General features: G+C 43.9%; 1 protein-coding gene across 4 annotated transcripts in view; it reads right to left on the reverse strand.

Annotated features, from left to right (window-relative positions):
* Positions 1-19,521, reverse strand: part of riox2 (ribosomal oxygenase 2) — a 31,000-nt gene extending 11,479 nt beyond the window's left edge. Inside the window, exons 1-7 of one of the 4 annotated variants that reach the window (XM_059968221.1) lie at positions 19,377-19,521; positions 15,692-16,119; positions 15,489-15,608; positions 14,926-15,054; positions 8,076-8,179; positions 4,593-4,695; positions 1,837-2,005 (exon numbers count right to left, since the gene is read on the reverse strand). In XM_059968221.1, the coding sequence (XP_059824204.1) occupies positions 1,837-2,005; positions 4,593-4,695; positions 8,076-8,179; positions 14,926-15,054; positions 15,489-15,608; positions 15,692-16,117 (1,051 nt within the window). In that variant the 5' untranslated portion in view covers positions 16,118-16,119; positions 19,377-19,521. Of the gene's footprint in view, positions 1-1,836; positions 2,006-4,592; positions 4,696-8,075; positions 8,180-14,925; positions 15,055-15,488; positions 15,609-15,691; positions 16,120-19,223; positions 19,310-19,371 lie in introns of those variants that run through there. The other 3 variants (XM_059968223.1, XM_059968222.1, XM_059968220.1) reach the window with 3 other exon arrangements.
* Positions 19,522-27,434: the final 7,913 nt, after the last annotated feature.

The following is a 27,434-nucleotide window of genomic DNA, read 5'->3' on the forward strand; positions in this document are numbered from 1 at the left end:
TTCAGTCTTCTGGAACTGGATCATACAAGATTCCTAGATTCCTACAAGATCATAACTAATGCCTCCACAATCTCTTCAACCACCGCTTTCAGAACCCTGGTGTGTATACCATCTGGTCCAGTTGACTTAGCTACCCTCAGACCTCTCAGTTTCCCCAAGAACCTTCTCCCTAGTAATGGTAACTTCGCACACTTCATGACCCCTGACACCTGGAACTTCCACCATACTGCTAGTGTCTTCCACAGTGAAGACTGATGCAAAATAATTACTCAGTTCATCTGCCATTTGTCCCCTATAACTACATCTCCAGCATCAATTTCAATTGGGCCAATATCCACTCTTGCCTCTCTTTTCCACTTTATGTATCTGCAGAAACTTTTGGCATCCTCTTTAATATTTCTGGCTAGTCCATTTTCATATTCCATAACCTTCTTAATGACTTTTTAAATTGCCTTCTGTTAATTTTTAAATGCACCCCAATTCTCTAACTTCCCACTAATCTTTGCTTTATTATGTGCCCTCTCTTTGGCTTTTATGTTGGTTTTGACTTCTCTTGTTAGCCAACATTATGTCATCTTGCCTTTAGAATATTTCTTCCTCTTTGGAATGTATACATCCTGTGCCTTCCAAATTGCTTCCAGAAATTCCAGCCATTGCTGTTCTGCCATCATCCCTGGCAGTGTCCTTTTCCAATCAACTCTGGACAATTCCTCTCTCACGCCTCTGTAATTTCCTTTACTACACTGTAAAACTGATATATCTGACTTTAGCTTCTCCTTCTCAAATTTCATGGTGAATTCAATCATATTACGATCACTTACTACTAAGAGTTCTTTTGTCTTAAACTCTCTAAACAATTCTGGTTCATTAAGTAACATCCAATGCAGAATAGCTGATCCCCTAGTGGGCTCAACCACAAGCTGCTCTAAAAAAAGCCATTTACTTGGCACTCTAGAATTTCCCTCTCTTGGAATCCAGCACCAACCTGATTTTCCCAATCTATCTGCATAATGAAATCCCCCATGACTGTTGTAACATTGCCCTTTTGGCATGCATTTTTTATCCCCCGTTGTAATTTGTAGACCACATCCTTTCTACTGTTTGAAGGTCTGGATACAACTCCCATCAGGTCTTTTTACCCTTGCAGTTCCTTAGCTCTACCCATAATGATTGAGCACCTTCCAACCTTCTGTCACCCTGTATTTCTTGGCCTCTGATCATTCCAGGTGGCAGCAACTCATATTGATCATATATTATTGCTCACTGCAGTAGACACGACGTCAAGAACATCTGAGGGGAATTTATCTCCATCACTGAGTAACAGGCATTGTGGACAAATGAACTTGCTAAGATTTCAGACTTTGCAAAAATGCAGATAAAGACAGAACGATTTGCGTGATATTTTAGCACTCAAATCCAAAGATCTGTATGAACGGCTACAGTCATCACTACTTGAAATTGTGGATAGTGGGCGATCAACAGAAAATGCTGACCAACACACTATGCATCCCAGAAGCTTATATATCATTGTGTCTGCCACACTTCAGTTGCTTTGCTAGAGAAACAGATCAATCTCATCATGGATATTTTAACATATCCAAGTTAAATAGCTCTACATATTTACATTATTTATCATAAATCTTATATTATGCAATATGCACGATTGAGAGCATTTACTATCAAAATACTTGAAGATCTCAGATGCGTGTGAAGCATGTGGGGCATAAGGAGAAGAAAAAGTATTCTTTTCAGTTTTTGAGTTTTTCACAAGTATTTACAAATTTTTGAAATAAATCACAGATGGAAAACTATTCATGTGTTGAAGGTAACTATCACCTTGTGTTAAACAACCTGATGTCTTGCTTGCATATGGAGGTAACCTGTTTAAAATAAAATCCTTTCTCATTTCCGATGATCTGGTTTCTTTTCCATTCTCTATCTGATCTGCCAATCCTCGTAGGAATCCACTCAGTCTCTTTTCTGGATTAGCTCCTGAGTTCATCTGCTATAAAACACAAAGCAGGAAAGATTCTTAACTTCACATGGTTCCTTTTCTATATAAAATCACTTCAAAGAATTTCACTTATTTTAGGAAAACAAACTTAAAGCAAGTCGTCCCACAATAAGTAAAAGTGACAACTGAACAGTCAGACTAGTTTCATCCTACTATATCAAGGATGAGTAGTGAGCAGCACGAGGTTAGAAAACTCTATGCACTTCCTTAAATATTGCATTAAAATCTTTCACAGTAGTGTGTCAGTCAAATGATCCCTCAGATTTGATGGGGTTATTAAGTTCTAAAATTAGGCCAAATTAGACCAAGCACACCTAAAATCCAGACGTGAAGGTGAGATTGAAAGTAGTTAACATCAAAACTACACAGTGTTCATTTCTATTCACGACTCCCCAGCAAATTAAGGAATCCAAATATGCAGGCTGCAACACCACTATTCAAAAGAGGTGTTCTCAAACAGCAGCTGTAGGAGCCTCTGACTTTTCAGAAAAATGTGGCCATTAAGTAACATTAGGGCACTGCAGAATGCTGTAGAACAACGGGAAATGTGAATACAGGTTCACAATTCATTGAAAGTGGCATCACAGGGTTATAAAGAAAGCTTTTGGCACATCGAGCCTCATAGATCAAAGTATTGAGTACAGGAGAAGGGATGTTATGTTGAAGTTGTCTAAGATGCTGTTGAGGCCTAATTTGGAGTACTGTGTGCAGTGTTGGTCACCTATCTACAGAAACAATGTAAATAAAATTGAAAGAATACAGAGAAAATTCACAAAGATGTTTCTGGGACTGGAGGACTTGAGTTAGAAGGAAAGGTTGAATAGGTTAGAAATTTATTCCCTAGAACATAGAAGATTGAGGGGAGATTTGATAGAGGTTCACAAAATTATGAGGAATATAGACAGGATGAATGCAATCAGGTTTTTTCCACTGAGGTTGGGTAAGACAACAACTAGGAGTCAAGAGTTACGGTGGAAAGGTGATGTTTAAGGAAAACATGAGGGGAAACTTCTTCACTAAGTGGGTGATAAGAATGTGGAACCAGCTTACAGTGGAAATAGTGGATGCAATTTTGATTTCAACCTTTGAGAGAAGTTTGGGTAGGAACGTGGATGGGAGGTCTATGGAGATCAATGGTACGGGCGCAGGTTGATGGGACAAGGCAGTTTAAAGTGCTTGGCACAGACTATATGAGCCAAAGGGCCTGTTTTCTATGACTATGACTCTAAGCAAGCTCAGGAGTCAACTACATCACGAAGTTCTCACTGGCAAAGAAAAATCTGCAAGCAAAAATGCACAATTATTAACTTAATGTTTTAAAATACTTCAGAATGTGAAAAAGATTTGAAGACACTAGGTTACGTATAAAAAAAAAGAAATGTTAATCTTATTTTAATAAAAGTAAGTCTCAGAAAAACTATCTGAATTTTGTAACATCTATACAGTGGAATAACAATCCACAGATATGTTATTTTAAGGGCCAAAGAGTTTGTTGTAAATTAATCACCAGCACATCATACAAAAAGAATTAAACTCATTGAAGAGAGTCTTTTATGGTGAAGATAGTTTGTTGATACTGATTGTTTTCATCAGACCAATTATTTCTAAAAATTACTGGTGCAGAACACTACCTCACAGCTCTCTTTGTGCAGCAGGTAAACAAAAAGCAAGTCTGGACTTCCATCAAAGTGTGATTGAATGTAATCTGGAGACTGCTGTTAATTTCATGGGATAATGTCAAAAAACACTGACAGTTCAGTCATTATTGCAATTCCAAAATACCGGCAGAGACATAACCATCATGCAACATATAAAAAGGCTTCTCATCCTTCAAATTTCATCTCACAATAAGTACTGTAGATGCTCTAGTCTTCACAGTGAGATTGCTGACTTTTGGTCTTCTATTCAACTGGTTCGATTCCCTACATATATAAATTTAGGATGCTTTTGTTATTATGCAATCTCAAATATAAAATTCTGATATAAATGGAAAGAGTTATTAGCATGATATATCATCACACAACTGTACCAGCTCTTCATCTACCAAAATAGCAGCCTTTAAATTCTAAATATGTCTGTACTTTATCTTCATCTGAGAGGAGCAGTGTGTCACCTGGATCCACAACTGGGATCCTCTTCTACGGTGTCACAGGTTTCACACTTTCCCTCAGGGGATGTGGGTAAAAGTGTCATCTCCCATCCATAAGCTTCAACTTGGAAAACCATTTTACAGGATAACCATCTGATTCCGAAATTTCTCAACTGAAAGAAGTGCCTCGTAGACGCCCAATGATAGCCTTTGGCAGAATCAAGATTTGACTGCAGCAAGGAGCCGCACACAGGAAAAACTGGCTACCATCTTCATGCCAACTCTGTGTCCAAATCAAATTGAATCAGTAATTGTATGGTAAACCAATCAAAAGAAAGTCTGAATTGGTAAAAATGTATTTCAAATAGATATTACAGAATATTAAGAAGTACTGAAAGCAGGATATTGTTTTAATGCCCACATTCTCAATATACAAATATATAAGAAAAATAAAGACAGTAAAAATGTAACATAATTAAAGATTATTACCATAAGATATTGCCTAGGTAGGCCTCTGGACAGTTCAAGATTTTCTTTCATCGAATCATACACCAGCCAAGGAATCACATCTAGTAAATAATCTCCCCAGCTACTGCAATAAGAAAATATATTTTTAAAATCATGTTGCAAATGTATTAAAAGCTATTGCATTAATAAGATTCAATGTGGAAACAGAGGGAAACAATTTTTGAGCATCATCAAAAACTGATGAAAATTATATTTTTCAGATTTCCTTTGCATTCAATGAAAGTAATCATATTTTTAGTTCTTCAGCATAATCAGTATTTTATTTTGTCAAATTTTAAATTTATACTATCACTCAGAACAATGACTTTAAGACTCTTACTTTCAACTATTTTTCAACACATGCATTATTATTACACCATACCAGATAGTCAACAATTTCCACTGAATTTGGCTTTAGATCATAACTTTGAGATGAATGAGGTGAAGAACTGTAAGGCACGGCATATTAACTATTTATTTTGAATTTTGATTAAAGTTCAGAATCTTGAAAAACATAAGGGTGATTTACATGAGAGAAAAGTTATACATTTCAAACAGAAAGAGAAAATTTTAGAGCAAGTTTAGCATCTTAATTGAAAGCATTGTGACAAAAAAGATAATAGCACACCAGATAATCCCACTCCTCGGCAAACTCATAAAATCAGAAGACACAGAAGCAGTACTAGGCCATTCAGCCCATCAAGTCTGTTCTGCCATTCATTCCATTATGGCTAATTTATTATTCCTCTCAACTCCGTTCTCCTGTCTTCTCTGCATAACCACTGACATCCTAACTAATCAAGAATCTCTCAACATCCACTTTAAATATACTTAATGACTTGGCCTCCACAGCCTCCTATAGAAATGAATTCCACTGATCCACTCGCTTCCGGCTAAATAAATCCCTCCTCATTTCTGTTCTAAATGGATGTCCTTCTGTTCTGAGGCTCTGCCCTCTGATTCTAGACTCCTTCACTACAGGAAACATCCTCTCCATATGCACTCTATCTCGGCCTTTCAATATTCAATAGGTTTCAGTGAGATCCCGTCTTATTCTTCTAAACGCCAGAGGGTACATGCTCAGAGACATCAAATGGTCCTCAAACATTAATCCTTTCATTCCCGGGAATACTCTCATGAACTTCCTATGGATCCTCTCCAATCCCTGTATATCTTGGCTTAGATAAGGGGCCCAAAACTGCCCACAAAGTTCCAAGTGCGGTCTAATCAATGCCTTATAAAGCCTCAGCATCACATCCTTGCTCTTGATATTCTAGCCACGATGAAGCACAAGGAAGGACACTGAGTGAGACAGATCCTAAAAAGCCAATTGAATTGGAAGAACTAGATCAGAACCATCAAGAAATGCGCCCCACTGTCATCAGATAACCAGCCGCAATAGTGCACTGGCCAAGAAACAAACTGAAAGCCACTGACATCAAGACCCAGAAACTACTAACAGTACATGGAGGATTCCACGCGAAATCTAACATCAAGCGACTGTACACCCACAGGAATAAAGGAGGATGGGAACTTGGAAGTGCCAAGTCCACAGTCCTGGAAGAAATGTGAAACATTCATGAGTATGTCAGGAAGATGGCCCCCAAAGAGGATCTGGTAGGAGAATACCTCAGACAGCAAGCAGGGGTTATGGGGATAAAAGTGGGTGAAGTAGAGCCAGAGGACCAGAGGCCATGGCAGGACAAGCCACTGCATGGGAGGTAGCATGGCCAGACATAAGAAAGTCTTACCAATGGCTGGAAATGCAGGGCTGAGGGAGCTTAGAAAGATTAATGGTGCCTAATGGCAACTCCTTTGCTTGCATCTTTGGAAACAGCTGTATTTCCATCTTTAGTATCTCTATTTTTCCCTTTCAGGGTTCTTTTGAAGACCCTGACTTGGAGTTACACGCTGACTACAGTTCTTCGCAGGAATGGGGCCCCCTCTCGGTGGGGTGACCATATTCGGCACACCAAGTGCTCGTTCTAAGAGCTCAGCTCACCTTCGGAGGGCTGAGATCTCATAGCTCTGGAGACAGGCAGGTTGAAGGTCGGTGTCTGGGCATATCACTGTGTCTTGGGAGATGGAAGATCTAAGGCTGTGTGCCCAGAGGCCAGAAATCTTTGCGCACAGAGTTGGGAAAAAGTGACACAACGGACTTTTAACATCATAAACCAGTGAGTTGTTCATTATTTCTCCCCTCTCACTGTGAAACAAAGACATCTCTTTCTTAGGGAGAGAGAGAGAGTGTCAAATACCGGGTGAATGAGTAGTCTTTGAAGTACTGCAAGTCTGTGTCTTTGCTGTTGCTTTGCTCATGCTTGAGTGCTCGGTGGCAGTGCTGGTACTTTTTTTTAGCTGGTGAGAGGAGGGGGGAGCTGGTTGTGGTCTTTAGGGTTCTAACATTTAACTGTTATTCATTCTTTAGGGGCACCCCTCTGTTTCGTGGATGGTTGTGAAGAAAAAGTATTTCAGGACGCATATTGTACACATTTCTCTGACATTAAATGTACCTTTGCACACAGAGGCGCTGCCCTTGGCTGCACAAAAACAAGCGCTGAGCACGAGAGCAATAGAAGCAGGGGATTATCACACCAGACAAGACCCAGGATGTAGACTGTGCAATCTGCTGAAACCATTCAGCTTGCAGTAGCAGGGTGCAAGATGCAGGCAGGGACAGCATACACTGAACAGCACAACCAAGTTGCAGGAATTGTATACAGGAACATCCGTGTTGAGTATGGATTGGACACTCCCAAGTCCAAATGGGAAACACTTGAGAAGGCTGTGGAGAACGACAGAGCTGAGAAGCAGGTACTGGTGAACCAACCAAATATAGCAATACTGGACAAGGAATGGAAGAAGGCAATAGTAATAGATGTGACAATCCTTAATGACAGTAACATCAGGAAGATAGAATACGAGAAGCTGGAGAAATACCAGGGCTTGAAAGAGCAGATAGAAAGGATGTGGAAGGTTAAAGCCAGAGTAATCCCGGTAGTGACAGGAGTGCTTAGAACTGTGACACCAGGACTGGCGGAGTGGCTCCAACAAATCCCAGGAACAATATCTGAGGTCTTAGTCCAGAAGAGTGCACTACTAGGAAAAGCAAGGATACTGTGCCAAACCCTCGAGCTCCTAGGCCTCGGTGGAGTACTCAAGATTGAGGGAAAATAGACGTACAGATCACCCATAAGGGGTGGGAGAAAAAATTACAGGGATTTTTGGGTGCCTTTGCTTCGTGGCTGCTTTTGCTTTGTTAGGAGATGAGTCTCAAGTTTGTATGATATATGCATACTTCAATAACGAATGTAATTTGAATAGCTATGATCTCATTGAGTAATAGAGAAAAGTTAAAAGATTAAGTCTACTCTTGCTTCCACCTTTTGTACTTAAACACAAAGAAATAAAAAAAAAACTGATAACCTCATGTAGAAAGTTTAAGCCAAAATAACATGTACTTACTTGTTTTGGTAAGTACTTATAGTAATGTGGGTAGAATATGAACCTCCAGCTGGGGTATCTGCCTGGTGGATCGTTCCTCTGGGAAAATATAACAAATCACCTGGCTAGAAAATAAAGAAGCAAAAGAACACCTTTATTAGATCACATTTACATACAATTTCCTTTTCACATCCATTGTGACTGTTACAACAATTTGTAATATTTACTATTTAGTGAACTATCACAAGTTGTAATTAAAACTAATTGATTATCCTGTCACAAAGTACAGGAACATGAAAGATACAGCCAATTCCAAAACCACTGAATAAGTTCTGAATGTCAAGGTTGGCACTTGACTGCTATATTATACAATTATTTTCTTCGTTATTGATTTTAAAATTCACTTTAAAAATTAATAAAACAAATTTAAAAAACACTAAACTTAAGACACCACAGATAAAACTTAAATGTCGCCATAGTAGCGTAACAGCTGGCACGATTCTGGAGCTCGGAGTTCAAAACGGTCTCTGTACATCCACCGTGTGGACTGCGAGGATTTTCTCCAGGTCCTCCCACAATCTAAAACTGGGTGGGTTAGTTGGTCAATGAATATTGTCCCATGATTAAGTCAGGGATAATCAGGTTTGTTGGGGGCTGATCAGGCGGCATGGCCGGAAGGACCCAAAGGACCTACTCTGAGCTGCTTTGCCAAACAAAATAAAATAAAACTTGACCCGGTTGTTCAAGATAATATGTAAAAGGACTTTTCAGAGTGTCAAGTTATTAATAATCACACACTGTATATTGTGAAAGTATTTCTCCTAAATTCATAAAACAGCGTTACTTTCTCCAAAAACTGAGTTAAAGCGATTAAATGCTAATTAAGTAGTAAACAGTTTCAGTAATTATCACAGTTCCATGCGTTTTCTTGTGCTTTGCAAGAGGAAAATATGTAAACACAAACTAGGTGTGTACCGCAAGATTAATTGTCATTCAACCATACATAAATACCGCTATCAAAATATCGTTACTCCAAGGCCAAGGTACAACACACAGTACCAACAGTCACAAATAGCACAAGAAAAATTTAGCATATATACGACAGCAGCACATATACGGTAACAGTGAAACTGAGTCACACAAAAAAGATAGTCCAAGTCCATGAATGAGGCAGCAATCTGCAGTTGCTCAGTGCCTGCTGCTGAGTGAACTCTAGGGGTCAGCACTCCCTCCAGTGTGGAATCTCCACACCGTCTCCGGCACTCACTCTAGTGTGGAATCCCCACACCGTCTCCGGCACTCACTCCAGTGTGGAATCCCCACACCGTCTCCGGCACTCACTCTAGTGTGGAATCTCCACACCGTCTCCGGCACTCACTCCAGTGTGGAATCCCCACACCGTCTCTGGCACTCACTCCAGTGTGGAATCACCACACCGTCTCCGGCACTCACTCCAGTGTGGAATCCCCACACCGTCTCCGGCACTCACTCCAGTGTGGAATCTCCACCACACCGTCTCCGGCACTCACTCCAGTGTGTAATCCCCACACCGTCTCCGGCACTCACTCCAGTGTGGAATCCACACACCGTCTCCGGCACTCAGTCTAGTGTGGAATCCCCACACCGTCTCCGGCACTCACTCCAGTGTGGAATCCCCACACCGTCTCCGGCACTCACTCTAGTGTGGAATCCCCACACCGTCTCCGGCACTCACTCCAGTGTGGAATCCCCACACCGTCTCCGGCACTCACTCCAGTGTGCAATCCCCACCACACCGTCTCCGGCACTCACTCCAGTGTGCAATCCCCACCACACCGTCTCCGGCACTCACTCCAGTGTGCAATCCCCACCACACCGTCTCCGGCACTCACTCCAGGGTAGAATCCCCACACCGTCTCCGGCACACACTCCAGTGTGAAATCCCCAACCGCCTCTGGCACTCACTCCAGTGTGGAATCCCCACACCGTCTCCGGCACTCACTCCAGTGTGGAATCCCCACACCGTCTCCGGCACTCACTCTAGTGTGGAATCCCCACACCGTCTCCGGCACTCACTCCAGTGTGGAATCCCCACACCGTCTCCGGCACTCACTCCAGTGTGCAATCCCCACCACACCGTCTCCGGCACTCACTCCAGTGTGCAATCCCCACACCGTCTCCGGCACTCACTCCAGTGTGGAATCCCCACACCGTCTCCGGCACTCACTCTAGTGTGGAATCCCCACACCATCTCCGGCACTCACTCCAGTGTGGAATCCCCACACCGTCTCCGGCACTCACTCCAGTGTGCAATCCCCACCACACCGTCTCCGGCACTCACTCCAGTGTGGAATCCCCACACTGTCTCCGGCACTCACTCTAGTGTGGAATCCCCACACCGTCTCCGGCACTCACTCCAGTGTGGAATCCCCACACCGTCTCCGGCACTCACTCCAGTGTGCAATCCCCACCACACCGTCTCCGGCACTCACTCCAGTGTGCAATCCCCACCACACCGTCTCCGGCGCTCACTCCAGTGTGGAATCCCCACACCGTCTCTGGCGCTCACTCCAGAGTGGAATCCCCACCGCACTGTCTCCGGCACTCACTCCAGTGTGGAATCCCCACACCGTCTCCGGCACCCACTCCAGTGTGGAATCTCCAGCACACCGTCTCCGGCACTCTCTCCAGTGTGGAATCTCCACCACACCGTCTCCGGCACTCACTCCAGTGTGGAATCACCACACCGTCTCCGGCACTCACTCCAGTGTGGAATCCCCACCACACCGTCTCCGGCACTCACTCCAGTGTGGAATCCCCACTCCGTCTCCGGCACTCACTCCAGTGTGGAATCCCCACACCGTCTCCGGCACTCACTCCAGTGTGGAATCCCCACACCGTCTCTGGCACTCACTCCAGTGTGGAATCCCCACACCGTCTCCGGCACTCACTCCAGTGTGGAATCTCCACCACACCGTCTCCGGCACTCTCTCCAGTGTGGAATCCCCACACCGTCTCTGGCACTCACTCCAGTGTGGAATCTCCACCAAACCGTCTCCGGCACTCTCTCCAGTGTGGAATCCCCACACCGTCTCTGGCACTCACTCCAGTGTGGAATCCCCACTCCGTCTCCGGCACTCTCTCTAGTGTGGAATCCCCACACCGTCTCCGGCACTCACTCCAGTGTGGAATCACCACACCGTCTCCGGCACTCACTCCAGTGTGGAATCACCACACCGTCTCCGGCACTCACGCCAGTGTGGAATCCCCACTCCGTCTCTGGCACTCACTCCAGTGTGGAATCCACACACCGTCTCCGGCACTCACTCCAGTGTGGAATCTCCACCACACCGTCTCCGGCACTCTCTCCAGTGTGGAATCCCCACACCGTCTCCGGCACTCACTCCATTGTGGAATCCCCACACCGTCTCCGGCACTCACTCCAGTGTGGAATCACCACACCGTCTCCGGCACTCACTCCAGTGTGGAATCTCCACCACACCATCTCCGGCACTCACTCCAGTGTGGAATCACCACCACACCGTCTCCGGCACTCACTCCAGTGTGGAATCCCCACACCGTCTCCGGCACTCACTCCAGTGTGGAATCCCCACACCGTCTCCGGCACTCACTCCAGTGTGGAATCCCCACACCGTCTCCAGCACTCACTCCAGTGTGGAATCCCCACACCGTCTCCGGCACTCACTCCAGTGTGGAATCCCCACTCCGTCTCCGGCACTCACTCCAGTGTGGAATCCCCACCACACCGTCTCCGGCACTCACTCCAGTGTGGAATCCCCACACCGTCTCTGGCACTCACTCCAGTGTGGAATCCCCACACCGTCTCCGGCACTCACTCTAGTGTGGAATCACCACACCGTCTCCGGCACTCACTCCAGTGTGGAATCCCCACACCGTCTCCGGCACTCACTCCAGTGTGGAATCCCCACACCGTCTCCGGCACTCACTCCAGTGTGGAATCCCCACACCGTCTCCAGCACTCACTCCAGTGTGGAATCCCCACCACACCGTCTCCGGCACTCACTCCAGTGTGGAATCTCCACCACACCGTCTCCAGCACTCACTCCAGTGTGGAATCTCCACCACACCGTCTCCGGCACTCTCTCCAGTGTGGAATCTCCACCACACCGTCTCCGGCACTCACTCCAGTGTGGAATCACCACACCGTCTCTGGCACTCACTCCAGTGTGGAATCACCACACTGTCTCCGGCACTCACTCCAGTGTGGAATCCCCACACCGTCTCCGGCACTCACTCCAGTGTGGAATCCCCACACCGTCTCCGGCGCTCACTCCAGTGTGGAATCCCCACACCGTCTCCGGCGCTCACTCCAGTGTGGAATCCCCACACCGTCTCCGGCACTCACTCCAGTGTGGAATCCCCACCACACCGTCTCCGGCACTCACTCCAGTGTGTAATCCCCACACCGTCTCCGGCACTCACTCCAGTGTGGAATCCCCACACCGTCTCCGGCACTCACTCCAGTGTGGAATCCCCACTCCGTCTCCGGCATTCACTCCAGTGTGGAATCCCCACTCCATCTCCGGCACTCACTCCAGTGTGGAATCTCCACCACACCGTCACCAGCACTCACTCCAGTGTGGAATCCCCACACCGTCTCCGGCACTCACTCCAGTGTGGAATCCCCACTCCGTCTCCGGCATTCACTCCAGTGTGGAATCCCCACACCGTCTCCGGCACTCACTCCAGTGTGGAATCCCCACTCCGTCTCCGGCATTCACTCCAGTGTGGAATCCCCACACCGTCTCCGGCACTCACTCCAGTGTGGAATCCCCACTCCGTCTCCGGCATTCACTCCAGTGTGGAATCCCCACTCCGTCTCCGGCATTCACTCCAGTGTGGAATCCCCACTCCATCTCCGGCACTCACTCCAGTGTGGAATCTCCACCACACCGTCACCAGCACTCACTCCAGTGTGGAATCCCCACACCGTCTCCGGCACTCACTCCAGTGTGGAATCCCCACTCCGTCTCCGGCATTCACTCCAGTGTGGAATCCCCACACCGTCTCCGGCACTCACTCCAGTGTGGAATCCCCACTCCGTCTCCGGCATTCACTCCAGTGTGGAATCCCCACTCCGTCTCCGGCACTCACTCCAGTGTGGAATCTCCACCACACCGTCTCCAGCACTCACTCCAGTGTGGAATCCCCACACCGTCTCCGGCACTCACTCCAGTGTGTAATCACCACACCGTCTCCGGCACTCACTCCAGTGTGGAATCCCCACACCGTCTCCGGCACTCACTCCAGTGTGGAATCCCCACAGCGTCTCCGGCACTCACTCCAGTGTGGAATCCCCACTCCGTTTCCGGCACTCACTCCAGCGTGGAATCCCCACTCCGTCTCCGGCACTCACTCCAGCGTGGAATCCCCACTCCGTCTCCGGCATTCACTCCAGCGTGGAATCCCCACACTGTCTCCGGCACTCACTCCAGCATGGAATCCCCACCACACCGTCTCCGGCACTCACTCCAGTGTGGAATCCCCACACTGTCTCCGGCACTCACTCCAGCATGGAATCCCCACCACACCGTCTCCGGCACTCACTCCAGTGTGGAATCCCCACACTGTCTCCGGCACTCACTCCAGCATGGAATCCCCACCACACCGTCTCCGGCACTCACTCCAGCGTGGAATCCCCACTCCGTCTCCGGCATTCACTCCAGCGTGGAATCCCCACACTGTCTCCGGCACTCACTCCAGCATGGAATCCCCACCACACCGTCTCCGGCACTCACTCCAGTGTGGAATCCCCACACTGTCTCCGGCACTCACTCCAGCATGGAATCCCCACCACACCGTCTCCGGCACTCACTCCAGCGTGGAATCCCCACCACACCGTCTCCGGCACTCACTCTAGCGTGGAATCCCCACTCAGGTGGAGCACCCGATTCCGAAGCCTACCCCTGGGCAGCTGCATACAGGCAGTACCTTGGGTTGAGGCCTCGTCCTCGCTACAACCGAGGCCATGTAGCTCCCCTGACATTTACTAATAAACCAATGAAGTGGACTTGCAGCATTGCACACTACCAATGTCCAACAGGGTCTTGCGAACACAAGGAAACTTAAGCAGCAATGCCTAGGCCTTGAGGTTACATTCCACAATAGCAAGATGCAGAACTAAAAATTCAAAATCTTCATATGAGGCAATGCTTCTGGGCTGAGGATGCCTTGCCTCTACAAGGTGTCCAGTTCATTGGGTTCTGAAGTGGACAGTGAAGCCAATTTGCAACTTGAAGGCATTTTCATAGATGGAACAGGAGGTCATATTCCAAGTAGGAAGATGGGTAATTTGGGAGGTAGTGAGCCTTTCCTGCCATTTACACTAGGCTTCAACATGCTTCCAAAAGGGACTCAAGGTTCTCAATACAATCTTGAATGTTGCTTTTCAATCCTGAGCAATCATGGGCCAAGGGGTAGCTAGAGAGTGTGGAGATGTCATACTTTTACCAACTAGGCTTTGAAAGTATCCTTGAATTATTTCCCTTGTCCACCTCTGATCTCTTGCTATTGCAAAGCTCAGGGCCTACTTTGGGAAACAAAATGGTCTGCCATTAATACTAACGTCCTATTAATACTGTATAATGCCAAAGGTAAATCAAATACTGCTAACATCACCTGAGAAACAGCATTGTCAAAATAATTGGGTTAAAGCTGACACACCTCCTATTCCCAATGGTTCCCAAGATTCTAACAGAAATAACCTCCAAGATAGCAGGCATATTAATTTACTGCCCCCAAAATCCTTTGTATTCCATTGTCACCCGTCACATCAAAGATGTACAAAATCACAACAAATAGAAAATTGTCAAATCTAATTGAACATACTCTGATAATGGTCATTCTGTACCTTTAAAATAAACTCATGAGTTGGACTTCCAATCCGGTCTTCAGCTTCTGTGCTATATTCACGAGCTAAAGGGTTAGTGGGTTTATAAAGACGCCAGTGCTTCTCTCCTTCCAGCTGCAGAATAAAGACCTACCCACACATGCAAAAAAATGCAAAAATATCAACATTTCTGTAATGCTCTGACTACCTTAGTAAAACATACTACCCTTAATAAAAGGCTATAAAAAATCTTCCACTTCAACAGAAGTTTTGCTCTGTTCACAACAATATTAAACTCTGGAAAAGAAAAAATGTGAAGTACAATGAATGCCTGAGCATTCACTCAAACACAAATTCATTGACAAAATATATGTAGGATTAAACAAATGGCTCACCAGAATGAATATATATGTAAGAAAATAATATCACCTAACCATAAATCACTTTTTGCAAGAATATTATAGGAATACAGACGTCCTAATCATTTTTGTTTAGAACAATACAAAGCAGATAATTCTTCAAACAAAATGTTTTACTTATTCAAAATATTGAAACGAGAGCAGCAAAACAGCTGTTAGTCATACCTCAACGTCATCATAATGAGGTGGAAGACCCTGAGAACCTGGAGGTGTGATGTAAACATTGGACCCAACTAATGAGCCGAAGAAACATTCCAATATTTCTTGGATCCTCCATAATTCATCCTTTGGAACAAAAAATGTTAATTGCATTTTAAAAAATGTTAAGTTGTAACAAACAACAAAAAAAATTATCTTTCAAGCAGTACCTTATATCTCTGTGGCTGGTGAAATTGTATTGTAGCTTTCTTTTGTTCAAAGTTTTTCTTTAATTGTGTATAATTGACTTTCCCATCTTTATTTAAAACCTTCTTTTTACCATTTATACAGCGACAGAAATTAATATCTTGACCGTAGAACATATCATTGATGCAGAGTTCCCTTAAATCATCAAACTTAAATAATGACTGGTAGTAAGCAGTTACTGATGGATCATTCCTCTGAATTAACAGCGGCTTTTTCTCCCAATATTCCCTGAAGAACTCTACATTACTAATGGGAGAGATCAGACTTTCAAATAAACTGTCAGGACTCTGGAAGTTGAGAACAGTGTTAGTAGTATCTGAATCCAATTTGGTTCTTTTGCAATTGTCGGGATCATCTATTTTTGATTTTCTGCAAGCTTTCTTCATCATTCCTGCATGAAGGAAAAAAATGTTAGACATCATTTTAAGTTGAAAGGTCATCGTGTCGAAATGTTATTGAATTTTAGTATTCTTGGCTCTAATTGATGCTAATTTAATTAAATCAAAAAAGGTTGCAAATGATAAATGCTAATGCAGCTACAATGTGATAAAATAAACATGTTTGTGTTTTGAGTGCAGATCTGACAATAGAGGTACAAGCAGGGTTCATTAATATGAGGCCCTGCGTTGGTCAGGGTTGACCATGGATATTGCATCCTGGCTGTCTATGTGACACACAAGCTGGGGCAGTAGGATATGGAGAGCAAGCTGTTGCTATGCAACAGGCTCCCCTTCTCCACATAGCTGTTAAATCCAAATAAACAGCAGAGAGCGATACAGTTTGGCACCAGTATTGCAGGGGCTGCCAGACAGCAGTGAGCACAACGTCAGACTTAGGGACTCCAGTTCCAGCTTTTTCCCCTCAGGATTTACACCAAAGCCTTCTCCATGAGTGGGTATAGCCTCAAGGCAGTGGAGGCATGAGATGAGAGTTTTCCTCCTCCTAGATGAGCTACCAACCATGACCGATGCCCGAAATGACTGGTTTTAAGGTGCCAGCATCCCATCTTTGCCCTTTTTCCTCCCAGAAGAAATGGTTCCGCTGCGCTTAGTAGCTAAGCCACATGTAAAAGCCAAGAGCTGGTTGTCAGAGGCTATTTGAGACACACACCAGTTGGAGCATTTAATAGGGAGTGGGAGCTTATCCCCACTACCTCACCCAGCTAAGACAACCCTAAGGAATCCTAAATTAATACAGTAACAAGATTTCATTAATAACAACAAAGGGCATACAGTGTCAAGACACCAACTGAGGAGATAGTGATGTGGAATGATATGACCTTTCATTTTAATGCAACTAATGCCATATTCATTGGACATTTAGATGTACGTCACATACAGGAATCACAATGCTTGATTAACCTATGCCAACTAATTTAATTATAGACAGCACACAAAACTTCATTATTCATTTGACAGAAAAATATAACTATATAGCCAAGGCTAACTATAACTGGCTGATGTATCACCAAAGGCTCTGAATTTAAAATTGTTATCATACCCAAAAACTAGCCTAGGCTGTTAACTCCAGTAGGACCATTCACAAATAACTGATAGAGAAATTCACAGAAACCAGAAAATGCTAGGAATACTCAATAGATCAGGAGGTATGTGGAAAGAGATGCAGTGTTGATATTTCAGCCTGATGAGCCATCTTTGGAAAAGGTTCACTGGCCGGAAGCATCAACTGAGTCTTTGTCTCCGTCTATAGATGCTGAGCTTTCCCAGCACTTTCTGCTTTGATTTCAGATTTTGAACATCCACAGTTTTTGCTTGGTGTGGGAAGCAGTGAAGGATAGGAGAACACGAAAGAGTAAGCACTACTACTCCTGAGCACAACACCGGAGAGCTTGATGGAGGATATGGTAAGCGACAGAGGTGGCCTTCATCTAAACAGAAGACAGATGGAAAGCTTCAGTAGATTCCAATGCAGGAGCCTACACAAAAGGAATAGTCCAACAAGTTCACAAGTTTACACAGGTATCATGCTCAGTGAATGCTCCGTCAAATTTCAGCAGCTCTACTATCTCCAAATGTTCAAGCTGCAGCACCCCATCACTCATACCTACAATCAGTCATTTGCCCTCAAGACTCTCACCTTACAATTAGATGCAGTATCATTCCTAGCCTTAGCCCTACAACTTGCATACAATGTCATTTCAACACTGACAATTATGATGATCAAGCTGTTTGCAAGACATTCACCATACCAAGCTGATTGTATCTGCTCACACAATTCCCTTTGACTTTCAAGCAAACAATTCACCTCATAATTACTATTCCCTCTGTGCATAATTTACATAGAACGGTAAACACTGGGCAGGCCATGATATTTCTTTTAATTGAGATACAGCACAGATTGAGATATCGCTTCGAGCCACACTGTCCAGCAATCCTCCAATCCAATCCAAATCTAATCACGGGACAATTTACAATGACCAATTAACCAATTAATGGTACATCTTTGGACTGTGGGAGGGGGAACCAAAGCACCCGGAAGAAACCCAAGTGGCAGGAATTGAACCCGTGTCACCTGTACTGCAAAGCATTGTGCTAACCACTATGCTACTGTGCATGTTGTACTGATCTTCATGCCAATATATATGAAATACCCTTCTCCTGTATACAAGACATATCCTCCCATTCCCTTTATATTCATATGTTTATCTAAAAGTCTCGAACACCACTAGATTGCCTGCTTCCGAGACCACCCCACGTAACACATTCCAGGCACTACCTCTCTCTGTGAAGGACTTGATCTTATATCACCTTTAAACTTCCCCACCCTAACCTTAAAAGCATGTCCTTCCCTATTTAACATTTCTATCCTGGGGAAAATATTCTCTCTCACACATCTATGAATCTCAGAATTTTAAAGATCTCTATCATGTCTTCCCTCGGCCTCGGACGCTCGAGGCCGAACAACTCAAGTTGTATCCGTCAACATCTTCATCTAAATCATTGATATGTACCCCAAACAAGAGAGGTCCCACTGACCCTTGCAGAACACCACTGGTCAGATCAGCAACTAGAATAACAACCTTCCACCCCTATTCTGTCTTCTATAAGCAGGCCAGTTCTGAACCCAAACTTGCAGGACACCCTGGATCCAGTCCCTGCATCTCTATTCTCTGAATCAGTCTATCACCAGGGACCTTATCAAATGGCTTTATAAAAAATGTCCACGTAGATAACATCCACTGCCTTGCCCTCGTCGATGTCCTTTATCATCTCTTCACAATAGAGAACACAAAACGTTTTATTTATATTGGAGGTCTTTGCTGATTAGGCATACATTGCATCCAGTATACCACCCCTTCGGTTCCAATATCAGCAGAGACCGTGTAAAAGGACGGAACTTAAAAGGATGAACTAAAGTGGTGTTTTAACTATAGGATGCAAATAGGATGAAGTAAGAGATGGTTTAGATTAGATAAAACAAATGGAAAGTTGGGTGCGGGTCAGGAATCGGCCGGGCCACCCGCAAAGAAGCTACCGGCGGCGGGGACTGAAGTAGCGGTCGCTACCACCAAGTTACTCTCCATTTCAGATCGGCTCCACTCCTCCTAGTGCGTACCCCACGCCGCCCCTGCCCCTGCCCCTGCCCCTTCCCCTTCCCCTTCCCCTTCCCCTTCCCCTCTCACCCTACCGCACTTCAGCGTGTCCGGGACCGGAGTTACTCTCCGGATCTTCCGGCAAACACTAAACCCAAATAAATGTTCCGCCTCCTGTCAGAAAACGGCACCGGATTCAATCACAAACGAGAGAAAATCTGCAGATGCTGGAAATCCAAGCGACGCACACAAAATGCTGGAGGAACTCAGCAAGCCGAACAGCATCTATGGAAAAAAGTACAGTCGACGTTTCGGCCCATCTATCGATGCTGCTTGGTTCCTCTAGCATACAGTATGCTGCACTGAATTCTGCTGGTTCTAGGTGATTTTTCCAATATTTGATAGGATAAAACAGTACCTTGCAATCAAAAGTAGTGTCATTTAAAAGGTTCGGTCCTTTTGGAGTTTATTGTAATAATAAGTAGTAATTATAAAGTGAGATGATGAAGAAACAGTTTTATCATGTCCTTTCCTCCCAAACAATGTACCTATCTATTGTATTGCCATTTACCAGCACTTGGACACTGGCTTCTATGTCTCTTACGTGTCCACAAAGCTATCTGTCAACTGTGTGAGTACCCATCTTGCGTACTCCATCCACCCACTTGGGTGAGAATGTTCTTCTTCAGATTCCTTCTAAACTCTTATCACCTTCTGCGCCTTGTTAGCATAGAATTTTTTCAAACTATCAAACCATACATACCTCCCATAATTTTGTGCGCCTCTTTCAAGTTCCACTACCAATTCCTTTCAGTTCCAAGAGAAAAATATAAAGCATATCCAATCTCTCCTAACTGAAGGATGCTGTATTACCCTATGTCTTTTTTTAATTGAACAATTTATTTCATTCAAAATAAAAACAATATGTTGGAGATGAATACCTGTCTTTCATATTCACTCACTGCAGAATCCATTGAATACTGTCATATAAGACAGTGAGAACAAACCTGTGGTAAACTATGTATACCTGTCTGGACATGCCCCTCTGCTGACTGCCCCTGTGGCTCCTCCCACAGACCCCGGTATAAAGGCAATTGGGACACTGCTCCTCCCTCAGTCTCCAAGATGTTGTGCGCCCTTTTGTTGCTAATAAAAGCCTATCATTCACTTCCAGTCTCCGAGAGTTATTGATCAAAACCTAACTCAGATTCTGGTTCCGAAACCTTCCCTCACAATTCAGTCCAGCTCCATTAATTTACCCAATAAAGTAAGTAATCGGTTAATATTTTATGGATCTGGCATATTTATGCCTGTTTCTTTGAAGAACTTTTCTGACTTATGATTTCCAGCAGGTTCTGGATATATCACAGCCACTGGTGACTTGACTTAATGAACATGATAATGAGATAAAAGCCATTCACCTCCTCAAGCATATAATATCATTCAACAAGATTGTGCCTGATCTTCAACCTTAAATACCAGTAATAATGCCCTATCACCATTTTCTTTGATATCCAGAAACCCGTTGAAAGTAGTCAATGACTTTAGACTCACCAGGCTCTGAAAAATATTCACCATCTTTTAGTCTTAGGGCTAAAGACTTACCCACGTTTACAAGCTAAAAAGGGCACATTGAATACCTGAGATGTGATAGAGATAAGCAAATAAACACAGAACTCTACAGTCATGCCCTGACCTGCCAGCCTACTCTTAGATCAATCTAACTCTTCCATTCACATAGCCCTTCATTTTTCAGTTTTCATTTTTCTTTCATTCATATGGCCACACAAGTCTTTTAAATATCCTTAATGTATCTTGTTACAAACCCCGTAACTGGGTTACTTACCAGCAAAGATGGAGACGTCCGTTGGAGTCTGGTGATACTATTTTCAACAGTATTTATTAGTAAAAATATACAAAATTAATATCAATGTAAATATACAGATAATATATGTCGTCAATACTAAACCTAAAAGTGCGGGTATAATAATAATCAACAAGAAATAAGCTCTTTCGTTGTCTAGGGGATAATAAATTGTCCGATGGAAATATAAAGTTCGTTTCAGTTCACACAGGCTGCCGTCGTTTGTTTGTCGCTGTGTTGCAATTGTTGGAGAGAGAGAGAGAAGAATGGGAACAGTTACCGCTATTGTTTTTGCCAACCTTCCTTTATGATTTCGATCCGTCGGTGTCTCATTGTTGTGGCCGTTCAAGTGTGACCTCTCCTTTAGCTAAACCATTCTTCCGTGATGAGCCCGCCACCCAGGCAAGGGAGGACACACACAAGCTCTCACCGGCTTTCGCTATTAAACGCTGTCACTGGATTTCTAGCGTTTCTCCTGGTGCGTCTAAAGGGGTTGTTCCCCAGACCCCTCTTTTATCCTCACTCACGGGGTCTCAGATGTCAATCAGGTTGGGATGATGCAATCCCTCAACCAGACCACTCTGGTTGTCCCCGAGGGGTTTCAATGAATAGTGCAGTACTCAATACACAATTCCTTCTCCAAGAGACAATAGCAGTAATCAGTGGTTCCGTTCCGCTTTTTGTTAGGAGACATTCCAAACCTTGTGTATTCTGCGGTGTCTATAACAACTGCCTTTGCTGTTATCCTGTGTCTCTCTCATTACTGACATGCTGTGTATCTCTCTCATTTCCTGGGTCTCAGACCCAAAATAATAGTGATCTTGCGATTCTCAAAAAGGAGGAGGGGGGGTACTTTGCACCCTTCGGCCCCTCAGAGTTTCTCCACATTCATAACAATCTGCCTCCAATACATGTTCTCATCTCCTGGCAACATGTTCCATGCACCTACCACTGTGTAAAAAACATACCTCTGACAACCACCCCTCCCCCAACACACACACTTCACTTCCTCCATCACTGGTGTTGTGGCACAGGCAGCAATCCAGAGATTACTGCCTTGGAGGTCCTGCCACTCAGCTTCCTATCTAGTTCCCTATATTCTCTCCTCAGGATCTCATCCCTTTTCTCAGCTAAGTCATCGGTATGTCACTGTGGCTTTCGTTCTGTTAGGTCGAACACCTCCTGCCCCCCACCCCCACAGTACCCAAAGCAGTATACTTGAATTGTTAGGTTCACAGAACAATCAGAACCTTACGTAGACAAGACCCAAAACTGAATGCAAACTGTGTGTTGCAATACAAATGAAAGTTATGGTGAATTTGTAACAAGCTAGAATACAGGAGGAATTGCAACGTTCTCATTTTCAGTTTCATTCATAAGTATTGAGTCAACAAAGTGAACACAGCAGACTCCCAACATTCTGTTTGCTTTGAGTAAATAGATTGATTTTGAAAGTGAAGTTGTTTTCATTAGAGCAAATTTGATAATTCTAAATTATTAAGGAGCAGAAAAAGGCAGTGTTGGATCGCGGCAGAGTAAATTGAGCTCTAACCAGCAACCAATCTGGACATCACAAGTTTGAGAGGTGCAAGCAAACGGTGTTTGGGATTGATTAGCAACACCAAATTAAAGGAAGGCAGGGGCAAGCGCAGTGGCCGTCATCACAGTGAACAGAGTTAGAGTAGCAATCTTGAGGCTTCTGTAAGAGAAAGCAAAATAAAGAAAAGCCCCAAACAATGTCTTTTTTATCCTTCCTTTCTTTATATCTGCTTAGCTAGGACAGTAGAGATGCCAGGTAGGATGGTTGAATGCCCCTCTTGCAGGATGTAGTCCAACTGCAGCTTCTAACAATCCATGTTAAGGACTTGGAGTTAGAACTGGATGATCTCCAGATCATTTGGGAGGCTGAAGGGATGCTAGGACTTTCGACAGGGAGTTGCACCTAATGTGCAGGGCAAAGAAAACTGAGCGACAGTCAGGAAGGGAACAGGGGGTAAATAGCCAGTGCAGAGTATCCCTGTGGCCAGCCGGGGAAAAGAAGTGTACTGTGGTGTTAGGGAGTTTGTTAGTTAGGGAAACAGACAGAAGGTTCTGTGGAAGAGAACAAAATTCCCAGATGGTATGTTGCTTCCCAAATGCCAGGGTCCGGGATATCTCAAATCGAATCCTCAGCATTCTTAAGTGGAAGGCTGAACAGACAGAGGTTGTGGTCCACGTAGATACCAATGGCATGAGTAGGATGAGTGATGAAGTTCTACAAAGAGAGTTCAGGGAGTTAGGTGCTAAGTTAAAGGGCAGGACCTCCAAGGTAATGACCTCAGGATTTCTACCCATGCCAAGTGCTAGTAAGACCATAACTAGGAAGAATAGATGGTTCAACATGTAGGAGGGAATGCATCATAAGACTTTTGGACCACTGGATTCTCTTCCAGGGAAGGAGAAACCTGTACGTTGAGTCAGTTACACCTGAACTGGAGGTGGGGGGGCAATATCCTAGCAGGAAGGTTTTTAATACTGCATGGTTGGGTTTAAACTAGAGTTGCAGGGGGATGGGAACCAGACTGCCAGAACAGTTAGTGGAGAGGTTGTGGAGGCAGATACTGGTAAGACCTCAGACAAAGTTAGGAATCAAAAGGCAGACAGACAGACATATTTTATTGATCCCAAGGGAAATTGGGTTTCGTTACAGCCGCAAAGGTTGAGCATTGTGCAACTAGTGACCTCAGCTGCGTATATTTCAATGCAAGAAGTATCATAGGAAAGTTAAATGAGTTCAAGGTGTGGATCAACACCTGGAATTATGACATTGTAGCTAATAGTGAGATTTGGTTGCAGGAGGGGCAGGACTGGCAGCTCAGTATTCCTGGGCTCAGTTGTTTTAGACGTGACAGAGCAGGAGGGATTAAAGGAAAAGGGTGGCACTGCTAGTCAAGGTAAATGTCATGGTAGTGTTCTGTCAAGATGGACTGGAGAACTTGACTAGTGGAACTTTTTGCGTGAAACTGAAAAATAAGAAACGTTAATAGGGCTATAATAGGGACCACCCAACAGTCCTGGGATTTAGAAAACAAATTTGTAAAGAGATCACAAACTGTTGCAAGAAACATAAGGTTGTTACATTAGGTGACTTTTACTTTCCACATGTTGACTGGGAATCCCAAACCGTAAAAGACTAAATGGGATAGAGTTTGTCATATGTGTTCAGGGAAGTTTCCTTTATCAGTTCGTAGAAGTCCCAGCGAGAGAGCATGCAATACTAGATCTGCTGTTAGGGAATGAGACAGGGCAGGTGACAGAAGTTTGTGTAGGGGAGCACTTTGCATACAGTGACCACAATGCCATTAGTTTCAATGTAAATATACAAAAAAGGTAGTTTTGGTCTGCATGTTGATACTATAAGTTGGAGAAAGGCCAATTTGGATGGGATCATAAATGATCTGGGAAGCGTCAATTGGGAGAGGCCATTTTTTGGCAAAGGTGTACTTGGTAAGTGGAAGGCCTTCAAAAACAAAATTTTGATTTCAAAGCATGTATGTGCCTGTCAGAATAAAAGGTAAAGATAAGTGTAGTGAACCTTTGTTTTCAAGACATATTGAGGCACTGGCTAAAAAAAAAAGAGCTGCATAGCAGGTGTAAGCAAGTCGGAACAGATTAGGTGCTTATGGAGTACAAGACATGCAAGATAACACTTAAGAAAGAAATCAGGAAAGCTACAAGAAGACATGAATCCTAGGGGATTCTACAGATATGTTAAGAGCAAAGGGATTGCAAGGGACAAAATTGGTCCTCTGGAAGACCAAAATGGTAATCCATGTGTTGAGCCAAAACAGATGGGGAGATTTTAAATGAATTCTTAGGAAATGGACACAGAATCTCCAGAGTGAGGCAAAGCAGCATCAACTTCATGAATCCTGTTACAGCGGAGGAGGTGTTTGCTACCCTGAGGCAAATCAGGGTGGATAAATTCCCAGGGTCTGACAAGGTGTTCCCTCAGACCCTATGGGAGGCAAGTGCAGAAATTGCTGGGGTCCCAGCAGAGATATTTAAATCATCCTCAGTGACAGGAGAGGTACCAGAGGATTGGAGGCAGCTGATGTTGTTTCAATGTTTAAACAGAGGCTCTAAATATAAACCAGAAAACAATAGGCTGGTGAGCCTGCCTTCATTTATGGGGAAGTTATTGAAAGGAATTCTAAGGGACCATATGTATAAGTATTTGGATAGACATGGACTGGTAAGGTTAAGGTGATAAAAATGAAATGTGTGTGTCTCTATTGCAGATATGAGATTCTCACATTCTAGAAAGAAATGGGCATTTTAGGAAACTGGTGATGTGTGTGCAGTGTACTTGGATTGAAAGTTTGAAATTTATGCTTTTGGAGGGAGATTTAACACTTGGGGAGTGAACTGAATCTTCATTTTTCTTAACAAGAATGTTCCATAAGATCAAAATATTTATTTATTTGTTGAGATACAGCACAGAAGAGGGCATTCCAGTCACACTGCTGTTATATGCCAGCAGCTATAGGTCACAAATTGAGACTGGTTTTAATGTTAATCCACTATATTTATTAGTATCTAATCAAAATATACAAAATTACATGAAAACAAATAGAAGTTAACAGTGTTATATGTGTGTGTGGCTCCCAAACTGTCAAGCTTAGGAATAGTTCTTAAAGTCTTAAGATGGCAAATGAGAAAGGTCCAGTAATCCATGGAATAAGTGGGGGGGGGGTGGGGAAGAGACTTGTAAATCCACATTAAAATGTAGAGAGGAGGCAATCATGAAGAATTCCACAGGTTCCAGGCTGGGGAAGTAGAATAACAGTCGCCGAAGATCTTATCCGTCAAGTGGTCCTGAAATCCATGTAGAAATATCATAAAGGTGACAGTCATGGAATATTCTTTAGCATAAGTGGTTACCACATAACATACCCGAAACCATGTAAGGGTTAACAAAAGTGGTCACCACAGAATACTCCAATAAAATCCACGTATGAACCATACGAAGTGACAGTCATACATCCAATGTGCACTGTTAATCAACCCAATCCTTTGGGCATGGGAAAGTATCAGACTTTCCCCATTGTTGCAACAAGCTACTGACAGCAGCTTGCAGTCCAAAAACTTCCACTCTCTCTCTCTCTCTCTTTCTTCTCTGAAAAGTCCCAGCGGTCTGTTGCAGCTTGTTATACTGATGCCCTAGTCCTGCCTCATCCAGGCATTTTAAAGTGACACCCACAGTAAACAAAACCGTGGTCACTTAACACTACCCAGCTACCCCCCCCCCCCACCCCAATTTAACCCTAGCCTAAGCACGGGATAATTTACAATGAACAAATAAACTTAATGCACTGTTTGAGTTTCAATTCTTTGGGAAATAACTTCACGAAGTTGAGACATTGTCATAGAGTGTGTCTCATAAAATGCTAGAACTCAAGGTCATTCTCATCTCCAAGAATGCAAATGTAGAATGTGTTTGAAATCCAGCATGTGTCTGGTAAAATATAGTGTTTGTTATTGCTAAACATAAAAGAGCCAGAGGGAGAAGGCAGACCAAGTGAGACAGCCCCTAAAAACATCACTATGGAAAATTAAATAATGGCCATCAACCTCCTAATTGAAGACCTGTGAATGAAAAGGGAGTGAGAATGTGAATGCAGAAGACACAGAGAACATGCCAGCAAACCATGAATAAAGTGTTAAAGAATAACAGTAATGGTACTTTGTAATGAAAGCTGTTTCTGGGAGGTAGATTAGTTATATAGATCCGAATCGAAAGATATTGTGAAAATAATTGGGAAGGGATCTGAGTTAAAACTTTGGTGACAAGGCAGATCAAGAAAGAGAACAAATTGGATGCAGCATCTGAAGCCACCCCAGCCTAATGAGGAGTGAACACAAATAAGTTGGGTCCTTTCGATGTTTGAGCCAGCAATCAAAAGATAGTCCAGGAGAGGGTACCACTGGGATGAGATCCTTGCTGCTATTCTAAAGAGACCATTCCGAATGCTCCTTTAGATCAATCAAAGGGACTGAGAGGCTGGTTGTCAGATACTGATAATTTTCTGTCATGGAATGTGAACTGTTGCTCGTGAAGCTAAAACAAAGCTACCTTGGTGGTGCCTGATACCCACACAGTAACTACTGTAACTATGGTTGATAGTTTCAGTTAATAGAGATAAACAGGGCAAAGATAAGGATGTGATTAAAGTGTAATGAGCCAGCATTAAAGGAGGCTACAAGCACACCAATGACAAAGCTGCATTTTAAAGACTGACTGAAAAAG

This window comes from Hypanus sabinus, chromosome 4, assembly GCF_030144855.1.
Source record: "Hypanus sabinus isolate sHypSab1 chromosome 4, sHypSab1.hap1, whole genome shotgun sequence".
NCBI classification, from domain to species: domain Eukaryota; kingdom Metazoa; phylum Chordata; class Chondrichthyes; order Myliobatiformes; family Dasyatidae; genus Hypanus; species Hypanus sabinus.